This window comes from Mytilus californianus, unplaced genomic scaffold (assembly GCF_021869535.1).
Source record: "Mytilus californianus isolate M0D057914Y unplaced genomic scaffold, xbMytCali1.0.p SCAF_5, whole genome shotgun sequence".
NCBI classification, from domain to species: domain Eukaryota; kingdom Metazoa; phylum Mollusca; class Bivalvia; order Mytilida; family Mytilidae; genus Mytilus; species Mytilus californianus.
This window is the reverse complement of record NW_026262701.1, coordinates 3,823,344-3,842,053: the sequence shown is the minus strand read 5'-3', so window position 1 is coordinate 3,842,053 and position 18,710 is coordinate 3,823,344. Positions and strand designations below refer to the sequence as shown.

Below are 18,710 nucleotides of genomic sequence, written 5' to 3'. Positions count from 1 at the left end.
GTACAGTAAAACTCAGTTCAAAAAAAGTCCCAGTCCGATGTCAGAATACGTAACAAAAGAAACTAAGCAAAATGACAATGATACACAAATGAACAAAGGACTACTAGCAGTTACTGACATGCCAGCTCCAGACCTCAATTAAACTGATTGAAAGATTAAGTTTTAAAAACAACTCCTAGTCCTAGCCCTAGGAGATTCTAGTTTTCTTTAGTTTTGTTAATTTGTGGAAATCAGTAGATATACCCTTTCAAATAAACCTCATAATCATTCCATACAACAAATATATTCTACTCAAAAAGACTTAACTCCAAACTTAAGGTTAAACAATGAACCATGAAAATAAGGTCAAGGTTAGACAAAAACTGCCAAACCATCTGTCTCTCATACAATCTTCTAATTCAATCTTTATTTAACAATTTTTTTCATTGGCTGAAATTTACCGTTGAATCCACAATTAACATGTTTTGAGCTGCAATATTAAATTGCAGAAATCCACAAATGTTTGATTAATACAGTAGGGCACCACCTTAGGTCTCAGCTCACCTCAGGACACTTTTAGGCAATAAACAAAAGAAAAAAGGTTTTAAACACTTTCAACGGTCACAGGTCCTTTTAATGGGACATTAGGTAACAAGGTTGCCTGCCAAACCCCCCAGTTCAGAGCTCAAAAAAACACTTTTCTACACTTATTTAATTTGAATTGGAATACAGAAATGACATCTACAAAATTAATACATGTAAACAATATTTTATAGATACAATCTATTTAATGAATAGACCTCAAGATAAAACTATTTTGGCAATTTCAGGAGTTTTGCACTAAATGTAAAAAGTTTAAAGCCATAATGCAAAGATTTAAGACAAATAGCAAACTATAAGTATTCTTTCTCCTTAAGGTGAATTAAAAAATACATTTGACTCATTCTACTTTCACTGTTGTAAATGAAGTTTAAAATCATTGGATACAAGACAGATGTTGTATTTCATTCTTTATCTTACAAACTAGTAAAAAACTCAGCAAACTTGATGAAATATGCAAAAACAAAAGTTACCAATAACAGGAAGTGTTGTTTTTCAAACTTTGTGTTTTTGTTAGTGAAAGTTTGATAGTAAAAGCAATTAGCTAAGGAAGACATGTTTTCTTAAATAAATACCAGTAGTTAAAACCGAACTACAAAGTCATTCAAGTATGAGATTAAGGCCATTAATGCTGCATAAAATTCTTGGTTTATTAAAAGTAGATCTGCAGATGCATTTAACCATAAGGGGAACATCATAGTGACTCAAATTTTAATATCTTCATGAGAAATAGACCCCAAACCACAGAACCATGTGAGGTACAGAGAGGGGTAAATCTATGAGACTCATCCAAATTTGTAACAAACCATAAAATACAAACGTTTTGGTGTGTTTCATGCAATAAAAAATTCTGCAAGTGTCATTAGACATTGTAAGTAAAGCATTTAGTATCAACAAAGTTATAATAAAATGACTGACCACATAACATTGTCCATTTCTAAACTTTTATAAGACCAGAACATCTACAATATTTGTTTATATCAAATAAATCTGCATCTTAGACATATATTTCTCATAAATTGCCACATGATGATAAATTTTTTGCATACTTTACAAAATTATATTTAATTATTTGAAAATCTTAAAGGATTGGCTAATCAGAAAGAGAGTTAATACACAGAAAGCATCAGACAGAAGAACATATCATAATACAACCACAAAAACTTGGTAATCATTTACTTAAAGGTACATATGATGCCTCCTTTCCATAAGAAAAAACCCCATAAACTTATAGATATTAATGTCTAATCTATGATGTGTGACCACAAGATTGCACAGCTAAAATATCTCGCCTACTTTACATGCCATGATTGCTTTTGTGTGTGAAAGTCTACAAGTATCACATAAACTTAACATTATCATGATTATCAATGGTCATGAAAATGAGGTCATGATCAGATGATACATGCTAGACAGACATGTACACCTTACAATCATTCCTTGCACCAAATAAAGTTGACCTATCGCTCGTAGTGTGTAAACAATAGACCTATCCAGGAAACTAAACACTGACCAATGAACAATGAAAATTAGGCAAAGATCAGATGGAACATGTCAGACAGACATGTACAACTTGAAATCATTCCATACACCAAATATTGTTGATCTCACTGACCAATAAACAATGAAAATGAGTTCAAGGTCAGAGGAACTCTGCTAGGCAGACATGTACACCTTTAAATCTTTCTATATATCAAATATAGTTGAAATATTGCTTTTAGTATTAGAAAAACAGACCAATACACACAAACTAAACATTGACCAATAAACCATGAAAATGAGGTGAAGGTCATATGAAACCAGCCAGACTGACATATACACCTTACAAGCATTCCATATATTATTCAAGTAACTCTAACTTTGATAACTGATCTATGAAATGAGTTCAAAATCAGGTGAACCATGTCTGACGGACAATGTAAACCTTGCAAGGAACCCACATACCAAATATAGTTATCTATTACTTAATTTTATTTTTGTTCTGCAAGGAGATTATGAAGTTTATACAAAGAGAGGAAATCAAATATCATATGTCAAAAAAATAATATTCATGACATGATAACTAATGAACTAAAACACAAATGTAGAGTTATCTATACAAAAAGTTATTCCATATAACAGTCACTGAGGGCTGATAAAACCTAGAAGAGATTGCTAGTTGAACGTGACATCTAACATTGTCTACACCTCTTTGTAGTTTCTACTCTTGTTTTTGAAACAGTTAGAAACAGAGATTTATCATATACTTGGTAGTAAATACAGATACATTGTATGTGTAATACAATCGTTGGCAAGCATGCTGTATCAGCCACCCGTGATGATATCGATATCAGCACGGATGCAAAGGCTTTATCAAACCCCTTATTTGTATGACGTCATGTCATTACATCATAACGCTACTTTTTCAAAGATGGACGATGTTTAACGTGGTGATGTAGCAAACTTTGGAATTGATACCGAAGAATTTGTACTGTCTATGAGTTGTTTAAAGTATATAATAAAGTGTATATAATATGGCTTTTTCAATATCACACACCCAATTAACCCTCAACCAATATAATCCTTCGAGCAGAGCTCTCATGATTATATTGGTGTCTCGGGTTGATACGGGTGTGATATTGAAAATGCCATATAATATTCTCTATGTATGTGCCATTTAAGTCCTTACCTTTTGATTTTCCCTAAGTTTATATACACCATAGAATACAGATATGAGTAGGAGGAGAGCACCACCACATAACATTGTTATCTGTACAACTTCTACTACTAACTTTGGTATAAATAACATCCTCTTTAACTGGTTAGCATATTTATCATTGACGACAGCCGTCTGAAAAATAAAGTCATAACAGTTATACAGTTAACAGATTTCTAATTAGTCTTTGGTATACAAATTTTTAAGTTGGATGCTTTCAAGAATTATCTTACTTTTTAAAGCTTACTTCAATGAGATATGAAACATAAGATTGTAAGTTGTTGCTTTGCTACTTTAGTGTATATTGCTCATTTTTTGAGAGACATTGGAAAAATGGAAGTCCTTGTCATTTCAATTGTGAGTCTAAAACATCTTGCCATAAAAGGAGTTTAAACTCACAATTCCAGAGTATCCAGGCTAGTGATCACTGAAGATGAACAACTTTGACCACTCGGCCACTGATGTCCATTGTTTCGTAGGAAGATTAAACATGGACAGTATGAGGATGGTCATTTGCCAATCAGTCAAGTGAGAATAGCTTTTTCTACATTTATCAGTAAATATGGATTCCTTGGAGTTAAGTACATATTCCTTTTAATATGCAACCTTATCGTTTTATCTTTATTTTGACATTAGGTGATATAAACCATCCAAATAGTGTAATTATGAATAGTTTTCCTAACAAATGGTATCTTTATACATGTTACTACTTTATCTTTAAAGAATTGGAAATAACTAATGGCTGTATACACTTAATTATTGTTTTGTGGATTTGATGTTGGGTTGCTGTCTCATTGAATTTTACCTCGCAAACCTGGAACAAACTTTCTAAGTACTGCAAGGATAATACTGTTTGATTGAAATGTTACAGTACATCTTTTGGATTAAACAGTCAACTCCTAGAAAGATCTATCACAAACATATGATAATGTCCATAAATCATTATAATGGTCTTGTTTTTAAGATATAGTGTAAACATACATAAAGTCACACCCCCTTTAATCTAAATGAACTTTTGTTCCATATGATGATTCAGAAGAAAAAAGAGGATATAATTAACTTTAACGATAAAAAATTATTGACATAAACACATAAATAATCAGGTAGTGCAATCCTCCCCCATAAAAATCACATACACATTTGTTTGTTTTTGTAATGAAAAAACTATTTTCTATAAAAAGAGTGAATATTGATATTCTAGCCTGTAGGAGTTTATCTGTAAGTTTTATGATAAAGGTCAGGGAAATCTGAAGGGTTTTCATCAACAGTTTGATGGAATACTCGTTAATAGAAAGAAAAGAAATGGATTGATGCCAATATTATTATCTGTTGTATGAAATATACATCCTGTTACATTAAATTGGGGACACATTTTTCAGTGAGAGGGGAGACCTGTAAAATCAATACATACAATATGTGTTTATTCCAATTAAGGTTCCTCAGGAGGTAATGAGAAACATTACGGTACAAGAATACAATGTTAATACCAATGTGGTAATAAAAAAAATATAAGATGATTTTAAATGTTTAGTTCTCTACATTAAGGATGTTTGATGCAGTGCGACTTAAGGGGCGACACAAATTTTGGTTAATTGATTGCTAAGTTGGAGACTTCAGGGGATGGTGCTCAAGATTCATACAAACCTTCCTGTGTCTTAACCAGCAACTCATGCAAAACATGATACATAAATGGGGGCCATTTATTTGGTTGTTTAATTGGAGGAGACACCAGGGGGCAGTGCTTAAGAATTTCATGAATGTGATTCTCCCTGTGACTTGTTACCAGTGAAGCAAACAATTATGAAAATATGAATAGAACAAATTTGTTTTAACGATTAAGATTAAAGCATTAAACTCTCTACAGTGATTATAAACAAAGCTACTCAAATGTTTTAAAACTGATATGTCCTAACAGGTTATTAACCAAAAGACCTTATAGCTTTAAACATTTTTTGTCATTCCTTGTTAAATTTTGTGCAATGTAGGAGAAAGTGTATCTCATCCTCTTCCTCACCTAAGCCACACTTCCCACAAAGTCTTATAAGTTGTGAAGGGATACCCTGGTATCTGCCTTTTCTATTTTCAAACAAACTGCTAAAACTATTAAGTTTCATAAAACTCCTCTTATGCTGAAAATTACTGACAATAAACTCGTCATAGATAACAGGATTAAAATTTAGTATGCCAGACATGCGTTTTGATAACAAAAGACTCGTCAGTGACACTTGAACCAAAAAGTTAAAAAGACCAAATAAAGTATGAAGTTGAAGAGCATTGAGGACCCAAATACAGCAAGGTAATCTATTCCTAGGGAAGAAAATCCTTTGTTTTTCGAATAATTAAATTTTTGCAAACAGTTAGACAAGAGGTAAATAATTTTCAAATCCAAAATATACCTAAAATGTTGTGTAAGTACAATGTTTCCCTTCTGAATGTTTTTTAATTTAATTTTCCCATATTTTCAAAAAGCTTTCTTTTACAGTGCTTTTTAGTTTGCTTCTTGATATTTTATATCCCTCCACTCCTGTAACAGTGGAAAAATTGTCCTTAATTAAGCTTCCTAGAACCAATGGCAAGTGAACTATTGCGTAACTTTTCACATCTCTAAGTGGTAGTGCAAGAAAGTCAAATGAAGTTTTCTTTATTAACCTCTGGTGTTGTATTACAAAAAATCTGTTTATAGAAAATATGACAGTCATTGTGTTATAAACAGACACTAATTTTACTTTTAATAACTCACTTATGACTAACATACAAACACTCAACACTGAAAATAGAAACAATCATTCAAATTCAATGACGACAATTATTTACCATCACACAAATAAAAGAAGAATCTGTCTGAGGACATGAATGCTGCCGCTCAAGCTTTGCAATTTTCCAAGTTATAAAAGGCATAACTATAGAACGGTAAATGACTCACAACCCAAATTAAAACTCTGTCTGTGTGTTATGGTTCTTAGAATTGTGTATGAGTTTCATAAAATTTGGTTGCCTACGCACCGGTATAAAAATCTGTTAAAACCAAATATCATATGCTAAGCATCCAAATTAGATGAGACAAAAAATGAAAGACAGAAGGTGCAAAGACTGTCAGATAACCATTACTAGTATTGATGGAATACTCCTAAAAAGATAGGAAGAAGTGAATTGGTGCCACTGTCAACCTCTGTTATATAAAATATACATTGCATAATTTTCATTATTGAATTCCATCAGAAGAAAGGTTTAGAGGTTAGAAGTTGAGATTAACCATTAAAGATAGAGAAAACACTCTACAATCACAGAAGTTTGAAATGAACTGATGGCAGTATCATTGCATGTTGTATCAAATATACATCTTTTACAAAGAAATCACAGACAGAATTAAAAAGGGAGCAGAGGAATGTAATATAAATGTGTGCAGATGTTTCATGATGTTTCAATGTATGTCCAAAAAAACCATGCCACAATTGCACTTTCACATTTTCAGTTAAACCTGAAATCAGGGTCGTGATGATAATTTGTAAAGTTCACATTGAATATATGTACTAATTTTCAGGTTGATGTGCTTTAAAGTACACTACCTTGACAAAACTTAAACCTGATAATATATGGGACTCACAATATCACATTTCCATGTTCAGTGAACCATGAAATCAGGGTCAAAACTATAATTTGGAATATACTTTAAAAATTCATATAACAAAGTTTCAATTTGATGTGATTACAACTTCATGGTTAACTAACTTGACCAAATATTTCAACCTGATACAAGAAGGATAAACAAACAGATGGGATATCAGAAAGATGCACAGACCAAAAATCATTCTGCCCCAATACTATTACAGGAAGGATAAACAAACAGATGGGATATCAGAAAGATGCACAGACCAGGAATCATTCTGCCCCAATACTATTACAGGAAGGATAAACAAACAGATGGGATATCAGAAAGATGCACAGACCAGGAATCATTCTGCCCCATTACTATTACAGGAAGGATAAACAAACAGATGGGATATCAGAAAGATGCACAGACCAGGAATCATTCTGCCCCACTACTATTACAGGAAGGATAAACAAACAGATGGGATATCAGAAAGATGCACAGACCAGGAATCATTCTGCCCCACTACTATTACAGGAAGGATAAACAAACGGATGGGATATCAGAAAGATGCACAGACCAGGAATCATTCTGCCCCACTACTATTACAGGAAGGATAAACAAACGGATGGGATATCAGAAAGATGCACAGACCAGGAATCATTCTGCCCCACTACTATTACAGGAAGGATAAACAAACAGATGGGATATCAGAAAGATGCACAGACCAGGAATCATTCTGCCCCACTACTATTACAGGAAGGATAAACAAACAGATGGGATATCAGAAAGATGCACAGACCAGGAATCATTCTGCCCCAATACTATTACAGGAAGGATAAACAAACAGATGGGATATCAGAAAGATGCACAGACCAGGAATCATTCTGCCCCATTACTATTACAGGAAGGATAAACAAACAGATGGGATATCAGAAAGATGCACAGACCAGGAATCATTCTGCCCCACTACTATTACAGGAAGGATAAACAAACAGATGGGATATCAGAAAGATGCACAGACCAGGAATCATTCTGCCCCACTACTATTACAGGAAGGATAAACAAACGGATGGGATATCAGAAAGATGCACAGACCAGGAATCATTCTGCCCCACTACTATTACAGGAAGGATAAACAAACGGATGGGATATCAGAAAGATGCACAGACCAGGAATCATTCTGCCCCACTACTATTACAGGAAGGATAAACAAACAGATGGGATATCAGAAAGATGCACAGACCAGGAATCATTCTGCCCCACTACTATTACAGGAAGGATAAACAAACGGATGGGATATCAAAAAGATGCACAGACCAGGAATCATTCTGCCCCACTTCTATTACAGGCAGGCATAAAGAATACACTGGTGATCATGTCATTAATTGGTATTTAAAAAATGAAAACAACAAGTTATAAATTTCATGCGTCTGAAGTGCTTTTCTGGATTTACCTTCATCAGGAACGCTCAAAGCAGAATATTTGAAAGCCAAGAATGTATAAGAAACGAAACAGTTGAAGAGCTATACTAGATAGCATTGAGATGGGAGCCATCTCTGTGGGCCCCGCTGTGAATAATGTGTGGTAAAAAGTTTGTATCTTTATCATTGGACATGGGGTTGTCAACTGAAACCGAAGTTTATGACCTTGACCTTTGATCTAGGAAGTTGTACATAAATTATGACACACCCTCTGGTGTTGGTTTATATACATGTCAAGTATAAACTTTGAAATCATAACGGTTCTCAAGATATAGAGCGGACACGATCTTTACCATAGGACGTGGGGTTGTCAACTAAAACCAAAGTTTTTGACCTAGGAAGTTGAACATACATTATGACACACCCTCTGGTGTTGATTAATATACATGTCAAGTATAAACTTTGAAATCATAATGGTTCTCAAGATATAGAGCGGACACGATCTTTACCATAGGACGTGGGGTTGTCAACTAAAACCAAAGTTTTTGACCTTGACCTTTGACCTAGGAAGTTGTACATACATTATGACACACCCTCTGGTGTTGGTTTATATACATGTCAAGTATAAACTTTGAAATTATAACGGTTCTCAAGATATAGAGTGGACACGATCTTTACCCTAGGACGTGGGGTTGTCAACTAAAACCAAAGTTTTTGACCTTGACCTTTGACCTAGGAAGTTGTACATACATTAAGACACACCCTCTGGTGTTGGTTAATATACATGTCATGTATAAACTTTGAAATCATAACGGTTCTCTAGATATAGAGCAGACACAATTTGTTAAGGATGGACAGACGGACAGACGGACTGACGGACAAACTGATCACTATAGGGCGTCCGCCATTCGGCAGGGCCCTAATAACCAAAAAGGACCTAAAAAAATAGCCAATTCCATCAAAGGTCAACTTTGCCTGAGGGAGTCGAAACCTTAGTTTCTAACAGTTTCAAACTTCATTAACGGACAATTTTAGAAAGATTTATTTAAATTTACACCAAGATGCCGTTAAATGAAATTGGATACCTTGCATCATGCTTTTCAATAATAAAGGGTCAAATTGCTGAAAGACCCCCTCCTTAATTATTGAAAAATATCATTCTGCATTGACAATAATATCTTGGTGTAAATTAGATACACCCATTTGGTCTAACACCCTCAAGGTGTATCTAACACATACATCTTCTTACCTTAGAGTTAAGTAAGTAAGCATTAAAGTAAAGTAAGTAAGTTAATTCACTTTAAAGTCTTCATATGTGTATATTATAAAAAGTCAAATCATGAGCTCTGGTGAGCTCTTTTAATTATCACATAAAAATATACATGCAAAAAAAAAAATCAAAGGGAGATGTGATAGCTCTTCTGTAGCAGTTTGAATGAGTACTCATAAATGACACATCTTAAGTAGAAGATGCCCATTTTGTCCTGAAGCCAATGGAAAATGGACAATTTCGTAGCTGTTCCCATTTGTAAGTGGTAGTGCAAAGAGGTAAAATGAAGACTTTTGAAAATAAATCGAATATTCACCTCTGGTGTTGTTCTAGTACAGAAAAAAAATCTTTTTATAGACAATAAGATAGTCAGAGCATTATAAACAGACAATCAGGTTATGTTTATAGCCCCATTCTGACAAACACTCAACAGTGGAAATAGAAACAATGATTCAAATTCAATGACAACAATTATTTACCAGTAGACATGGGGTAAACAACCTGAAGATTCACCCTTCTATAACCTCCCTACTATTGGCAGGCATCCATTAAACACAAACATTGTATTGGATCATAAATATTAAGTACATCATAGACATCTAAACATTCTCTGTGGAGTAAGAGAGATATCTAATAAATCTTCAAGTTTAAAAACAGTTATAACACCTGCTAAAAGATATGCTTGGAGTACTTTTTGTCAAACAATAAAAGAACAGACTTCATTGTAAATACTAAATTTTCTGGGTACTTCACCTGTTTCTTAATTCAAGTTGTCGTTTTATGTTATATTTCAATCTTTGATGTAAGTAACAATTATTATTGAAAAACAAAAACAACAAAATTAAATGCATTGTAGTCTATCTTTGTTTCATATATATGAAAAGGAAGAGGATAAAAACAGAGCACGTACACCCTGCAATTACTTCCACAAATTTACTGTACAAATTAAAAATTTTAAGAGAAATATAACATCTTCATTGCAGAAATACGTACTTGGCAAACTTTGAATTTTTGTGAAAGGGTGATGGAAGTTTGATTTTCTTAAAATAATAGTTATGCTAACTGCCTTTGTTACAAACAGATTAAACCGGTGAGCTTCATGACTACCAAACTTAAAATGACAAGAAACTGTGGATATTTTATCACTATGTGGGCTTGCTTTCACATTTAGTTTTCTTACCACAACAGATAAAATCATCAACACCAAAGAATTCCCTCAGTGAACCTCAAGCGTATGAACCTTGATGGCCTGTGTAATTTGCAATGATGACACATTTCATGCATTCAAAGGTAGACAACTCTAATTAAACCTGATGTGCCATATAATTAAAGGTGCATTCAAATTTGTGATTAATTTGATTATAACAGTGCAACCTAACTGAAAGTAGATAGGTAGAGTTTGCTGGAAAAGTACACTTTTTGTAAGGTTAGCTTCATTAGAAACACATAAAATTCCTCACTAACTATTAGATGAAGCAAAACAGACCGATACTTATTAATCTGATCCTAAATTTGCCAGATATTACAAAAATCTAAAATGTACTTTTCCAAACAAACATGGTAGTACCAACAATTCATAGAAAACCCTACTCATTCCTTGCTACAAAAGTTGTCATTTTTTTTTTTTTTTAGTTTCAAATTCAAAAAAATTTGAATTTCCAAATTTGGATATCTGAGATAGGCCTTGCAGTTGTTCTGAACATTATATACAACAACATAGTTCTACTGAAATTTGTTTAAGTTCAGTAAAAGTCTGTTCTTCTCTGGACTATGAAGATTCTCTAGTATCATAACTGTAAAACTGGTCATGCAAAGTGGTTAGTGAAAAAGCTGGATATAAAGCCAAAATATCCAGTAAAAATATGAGGATTTGGAATAGCTGATCTTTTCTTATTAGCGTTTTTTAGAAGCAATAAAATATTGTATCTATTATCAAAGGTATAAATAAACTGATTCAGACAAATGCATTCCAATAGTGGTCAAAGACATGGATAGATCAAAAAGAAAACTGGAATGAAGATTGTCAAAATCAAATGTACTTTTAGCATTTGAAAAAAAACAAATCAGTTTTGGAAAATAGGACAAGGTAAAAAATAAACATTGCCAAGATAGCCAAATTTTGAACAGTAATAAAGTAAATTTCTGTATGAATGGCAGTAAATGCCAATTTGCTGGCACAGAACACATGTCTACCAGAATTTTATATATGAATGCATTTTTATATCAATTAGTTTCAGTTAACTTAACTTTTTTATTCTGGTGTTGTCTTGCAATCTGTATGACATGAATTAAAGTGGGAAGTTTACTTTGAAGCTAAAAGCTAAAACTCTTAAATCATAATGAGGTAAAAAAAAATTCTGCTTAATTATTATTTTTTCTTTGGTGAGGGAGTGTGTTCCATCTGTCTATTTCAAACATTCTAGTTGTAGGCGTATCAAAGAAGGAAAGGTAAAAATAAAAACAATTAAATAAAAATCTGCTTTCATTTTGAAAAATATAGTATCATGAGAAGTTATGCTATCTAAACATCTGATTGTAATTTAATGTAAGACAACTCCATCTGTTAAATTGTATTAATAGTACATTGATATTCTTTACTTCTGGTACCTCCTATATTATACAATATTGTTGATATAATTCCTAAGATTGAAAAACGATTAAACTTCAAATATTCTATTAATGTTAAATGGCTATAGGACCATAGGTATCTTATATAATAGAAAAGCAAAGGATATGGGTGTTAAAGCATGTTCTTGTTTTATAAAAAAATATTTGATTAACTCAAGATGTGAATTTAACAATCTATATATAACCATAACCGCAAATATCATACAGATTTACTGCAATTTCCACAATGCCCTACATGTGCGACTACCATACATCCCATAATATTCCTGACGCAATTGGAAGCAGTACCTCATTCAGAGAGAAGCCATTTGAAATGGTACTGAATGTCCAGTGAGGTGTTGTCCATTTTGGAAAAGATACTGATAAATTCATTATTAATTTTTACTTTCACTTTTATTTTTACATCGCCAAACCAATTATTGCGACATAACGTCTTGTTAACCTTTTTGAAACCTTATATGAACCTCATTGTATGCATTAAATTGTCCTGAAGTGTAGACCAGAATAAAGCCTTTCCTTGCAGTAATCCAGGATGTTGTTGTCTTTTTAGTTTTATTTTCCCGAGGTTTTATGACAACCGCAGCATACTTCGGTGTCCATCCTGATTACTCTACCATCTTTACCGTTAGAAGGTGTTGGTTCACTTGATGTATAATCTATATTTAAATAGATTTCAGGAATGACATAAACTTCCAAAGTATGATTGATTTGAAACTAGAATTGAAACAGTTAAATCAGAGAAAGATGTTAGAAGTGACTATTAATTTGATTCCAAACTGAAATTTGATAAACACATACAGATACAAGTCAATAAGGCAACCCAACTAGTTGGAATTATTAGAGGTAGCTTTAAATATCTATACCATAAAAGCTTCTGTCTACTATATAAAGGATTAGTTTTGTCTCCATTTTTTTATATGCTAGAAGCATATGGAACCTGTATTGTGCCATATAAAATAATATATTGTTCACTAATACTGTTGACTTGCATACTATACTTCACTAAAACCTACCATCAATTTTCTTTTCTGACAATTCATTTAATTACATCCTGACTAATATGATTAATGACCATAACTATCCATTGGTCAGCTGGAAAGATTATTTTCTCCTGCTGGTAAAATAGTTAACTTACCTTGGTTGCGACAGTTTAAACACTTTAACACAGAAAAAACTAGCTTCATTTTGCAACAGTTAAATAATTTACCTCTCTTGGACATGCATGCCAGGTTTTGATTGGTTAATACTAGGGATATAATTTGCTCTATCCCATGGAAATTCTTTATAACCCTTCAAATAGACACTTTATCAATTGTGTGCCTTATTAAATACGGATGGTTGTTATGTACAAGAAGTAATAGTTTTTTTACCTTGAAATTGAAATTCAATAGACAGTAGTAACAAGCATTAAGTATAATATATCAAATAACACATAAATGAGAGGGTAATACAACAGATTGTTAACCCTAGAAAACACATTGTCAACCTTGGCTTCATATCAGTTGGCAATGTTTTCTGAGGGTAACTCTATCACCCTATCAGCTATATGTTATCTACATATTGCCTCATTTGACACAGGTTTAATAACATACTTCATTGAACGCTGGTAAAACTATATTGTTCATCTATCACCAATAAAACGACTTACCTCGTTTAACCAGAATACAGGTAATACAGAAGGTAACATCCTCACCAATAAAACGACTTACCTCGTTTAACCAGAATACAGGTAATACAGACGGTAACATCCTCACCAATAAAACAACTTACCTCGTTTAACCAGAATACAGGTAATACAGACGGTAACAACCTCACCAATAAAACGACTTACCTCGTTTAACCAGAATACAGGTAATACAGACGGTAACATCCTCACCAATAAAACGACTTACCTCGTTTAACCAGAATACAGGTAATACAGACGGTAACATCCTCACCAATAAAACGACTTACCTCGTTTAACCAGAATACAGTTAATACAGACGGTAACATCCTCACCAATAAAACGACTTACCTCGTTTAACCAGAATACAGGTAATACAGAAGGTAACATCCTCACCAATAAAACGACTTACCTCGTTTAACCAGAATACAGGTAATACAGACGGTAACATCCTCACCAATAAAACGACTTACCTCGTTTAACCAGAATACAGGTAATACAGACGGTAACATCCTCACCAATAAAACGACTTACCTCGTTTAACCAGAATACAGGTAATACAGACGGTAACATCCTCACCAATAAAACGACTTACCTCGTTTAACCAGAATACAGGTAACACAGAAGGTAACAGCTTAGAGGTTTCTCTGGAAAATACAAAACATGACAGATGGAAAAGTTTTTTTTTATGGAATTGTTTTTAAATGTAAAAGCATTTTTCAATTTTTTTCTCTTCCATTTTACAGTATGTATTATAAACTAGAATCGACAATAAGATAAGAGTGATCCTATTTTTAGGTCAAATTCTAAATTCTAGTACTAAAGTGGGGCATAATAGAATATATTTCAATATGACATCATGCTTAGCTTGTACTCTCCCATTTTCATGCTCAGAGAACCCAGAAAAATAGGTCAAAAGCATAATTTGGCAAATATCATGATTTTGACCTAAAAAACGCACTTCATAATGAGAATGTGTACTCTAGTTTCAAGTTGATGTGTCAGACCACAACTTCATGGTAACTGCCTTTAACCTTAACTTTGTGGGCTGGTTGGAAGATCAAAAACACATACATAAAAATAAACTCAAAACTGGAAACATTATTTTCCCCACACTATTTTAGGCAATGCATAAACATAAAACAGTTGCCTGTAACCTAATGGTTTTTACTGGGGATTTGTTAAAATGGCTTCAAGGTGTATCAAATTGTTAATTAAATTAAAAATAGATACTTCAACTAAAAACTTTTAACTTACGGAATTCCATCAACTGGCTGTATGTAGAGATTAATTTGTAATCTTTTGGCAACTGACAGCACCAGACCAGTGTTCTATAAAATACAATGGTTGTCTTAAATCAGGGGATATCCCCTTTTAACATAATGGCAAATAAGTTACAGATACATTTGTATTCTGTATATAATAATGGATTTTATGCAAGTATTTATTGTTAAATCTATGATATGTAACCATTGCAATGATAACATCATTATAAGAACAGAAATATAAGTTGTTTGATGTCAACCCTAAAAATAACTATGAACCACATGGATAAAACCGGAGGATTCTGAATATCTGACAAAAAGTCAAAAACATGACAAGCGAATATCCTCAGAGCTAATTTCCTAATGCTTGGAGAGTAAGACTTTGGTTGGCTTGCTTGCTTTGTTTGTATAAATGTTTGCTCAAGCATTGTAATTAAGATTGACATCTGCAAACAATATAAATAGGCGGAGTTAAACATGTATACATTATACTTAAACTTGATTGGATGTTATCCTGGAGGTTAGGAATCTAAATATGTTGTGTACAGTTTTAACTCCGCCTATTCATATTGTTTGCAGATTAATTACATTGCTTGAGCAAACATTTATACAAACAAAGCAAGCAAGCCAACCAAAGTCTCACTCTATAAGCATTAGGAAATTAGCTCTAAAGTTTTATTGAAAACTGTTTTTCTATGTTAAGGGCTGTTGATAAACAGTTTTACAATGTGTATTGCTATGTGTTTCTTTATTCTACATTGGCTAGAGGTATAGGGGGAGGGTTGAGATCTCACAAAACATGTTTAACCCCGCCGCATTTTTGCGCCTGTCCCAAGTCAGGAGCCTCTGGTCTTTGTTAGTCTTGTATGTTTTTAAATTTTAGTTCATTTATATGTTTTGGAGTTTAGTGTGACGTCCATTTTCACTGAACTAGCACCAAATTTTAGTTAGGGGCCAGCTGAGGACCACCTCTGGGTGAGGGATTTTCTCGCTGCGTTGAAGACCGCTTGGTGGCCTTTCGGCTGTTGTCTGCTCTTTGGTCGGGTTGTTGTCTCTTTGACATATTCCCCATTTCCATTCTCAATTTTAGACATACACATATCACCAATCCTTTGTTATTACACCCTGCATATAATATTTTGAATTAACAAAGAAAGGGTAACATTGAATATGTAAAAGAATAGCTTACATGTTCAAGGTCAACAAATGTCTGATGTTCCTCAGCAGAAGGACTCAGACCTCCTATGGAATTTTTTATTCCGTCTGATGCCATATAAAAATGTGGCAGAGAGACCACTGCAGGTATGTGGAAATAATCAACTGAAATAGAAACAACAGGTTAGAATAAATAACATTTTTGAAAGTTTAAATATTTCTAACAAAAGGTATTTCTAGTAAAGATGACTATCTGGCTATGAACCCTTTGGATAAATACTTTTAAATATTATTTGTGTAAATATATAAAATTTAAAAAAAAGATCAAACATAATATTTAACTGAAAGAACCTTTGTGAGCATGCTCACATACCCCAAGCCCCCACATTATCACTGGGTAAACAAAATCTCACCAAATTCCTAAATTCAAAGACTCCTACGAAAGTACACTGATAAAAATTTATTGTTGCACATCTACATATTTTGTTCTGATTAACTACAAATTTTCATGAAATTCTGTTGTGTGGGTTCAGAGGAGTTTCTCTGACAAACTGTTGCAGTAGTATATTATGGAGAAAATTCTAAATTCAAAGGGGCATAACACCTAGAAAAAACATTTACATGTAGCATAACATCTAGAAAAAATTTGTAAGGGTTCCGTGGAACCCAGTGTCTCGCCTACTTTTGCTGTTAATCACAGGCTCAACAAAAATGAGGAAAAAAATTAATAAAAATATTCCTCTCTATACTATCTTTTGATTGTAAGTAGCTTCTGTCCAAGTTTGGTAAAAATCCAGGATAGTTTATGAATCTAATAAATGTTTTAAAAACTTAAACTGCAGACTGTATGTAATGTTAACTGGAAGAAAAACTAAGTCCATTTATAAGTAAAACACGGAAAAAATGGAACAAAATTTTAACAAAATTTCCTTCTAGATACTAGCTTTAAATCATAAACAAGCTTCTGTCCAAGTTTGGTACAAATCCAGGATAGTTTAAGAAAGTTGTTAAAATTTTAAAAACTTTAACGACAGAGTGAATGTAATGTTAACTGGCAGAAAAACTAAGTCCATTTATAAGTAAAATACGGAAAAAATGGAATTTTTTTTTTACAAAATTTACTTCTGGATACTATTTTATGATCATAAACAAGGTTCTTTCCAAGTTTGGTAGAAATCCAGGATAGTTTAAGAAAGTTATTAAAATTTCAAAAACTTTAACCACAGAGTGAATATTTGTGGACGCCGCCGACGACAACGCCGACGGAATGTAGTATCGCTATGTCTCGCTTTTTCGACAAAAGTCGAAGGCTCGACAAAAACATTTAATCATAATTTCTTATCAATATGCACATCTACATAGTATGTCCAAATTATCTACAAAGTTTCATTAAATTGTGCCGTTACAAACTGTTGCAGTAGTATATTTAGGCCAAAATTCTAAGCTCAAAGGGGCATAACTCCTTGAAAAAAAAGTTGAATCATAATTTCATGTTGATATGCACATCTACATAGTATGTCCATATTATCTACAAAGTTTCATGACATACTGTTGTGTGGTTTCACAGGAGTTGCTATGGAAACGAACAGAACTGAAAGGTCCAAAACACTATACCCCACACAACTTTGTTGGGTTGGGTATAAACTTGTAATTTTTGAAACACTAAAGTCTTGTAAAAATTATAACGAAAGAAAACTAGAATCAACTATGTAACCTATATAAATATGTTAGCTCGTCAGGCAAATTAAAATAATAATAATTGAAAGAAAAGGAAAATTGCTTTTTATTCTTTACATGATTTAAATTTAAAATTAGAAACTAATTGATCTTTTTGTTAAAATATAAACAAACAATAAGAAAAGTTTTGAAAGAATCGGGATAAATATTTCACCAAAGATGTTACATATGAAGATAGATGATTTTTTCAAGTAAGCTGTGCAGTGCACGAAATACACAAATTTTCAGTTTGCCAATCATCAATTGCCACAGGTCCCAAGGTCACTGTTATAAGCAGTTATATAAAATGGTTTTGAACATGTTCATAGGTCACAGGTTCTTTTAAGTGAAACGTCAGGTTGTAAGGTCACCAGCAAAATACCCTAAGATTGCAGGTAAACATACTTAGCTGACATGTGCTTATATTCACTAAACCAGTATCCATACAGTTAGACTCTGGAGTACAGAATCCAATGTTATCTGGGTTTATTGTAGCATTAGCTAGGTACATAAATCCTGCTGTATATCTACGTAATGAGATGTCCTTGACCTTTACATTAGAAGTCCATTCACCAGACACTGATCTGAAATAGTACACAATATTATATATCATATTCTAATATGATGTTCTACTTTTGCTTTGGAAACAAAGCCGAGTTCTAATTGCAATAGATCATGGAATGCACTTGACTGACGTCACAATTGAAATTGCAACGTACATTGTAT

At 33.0% G+C, this 18,710-nt stretch overlaps 1 protein-coding gene across 1 annotated transcript in view; it reads right to left on the bottom strand.

Annotated features, from left to right (window-relative positions):
• Window positions 1–18,710, bottom strand: part of LOC127700878 (lysosome membrane protein 2-like) — a 50,045-nt gene that overhangs the window by 11,340 nt on the left and 19,995 nt on the right. The window contains exons 8-12 of the mRNA XM_052204578.1: window positions 18,390–18,568; window positions 16,303–16,433; window positions 15,106–15,179; window positions 14,444–14,495; window positions 3,248–3,409 (exon numbers count right to left, since the gene is read on the bottom strand). Of these exons, the coding sequence (XP_052060538.1) occupies window positions 3,248–3,409; window positions 14,444–14,495; window positions 15,106–15,179; window positions 16,303–16,433; window positions 18,390–18,568 (598 nt within the window). The remainder of the gene's footprint in view (window positions 1–3,247; window positions 3,410–14,443; window positions 14,496–15,105; window positions 15,180–16,302; window positions 16,434–18,389; window positions 18,569–18,710) is intronic.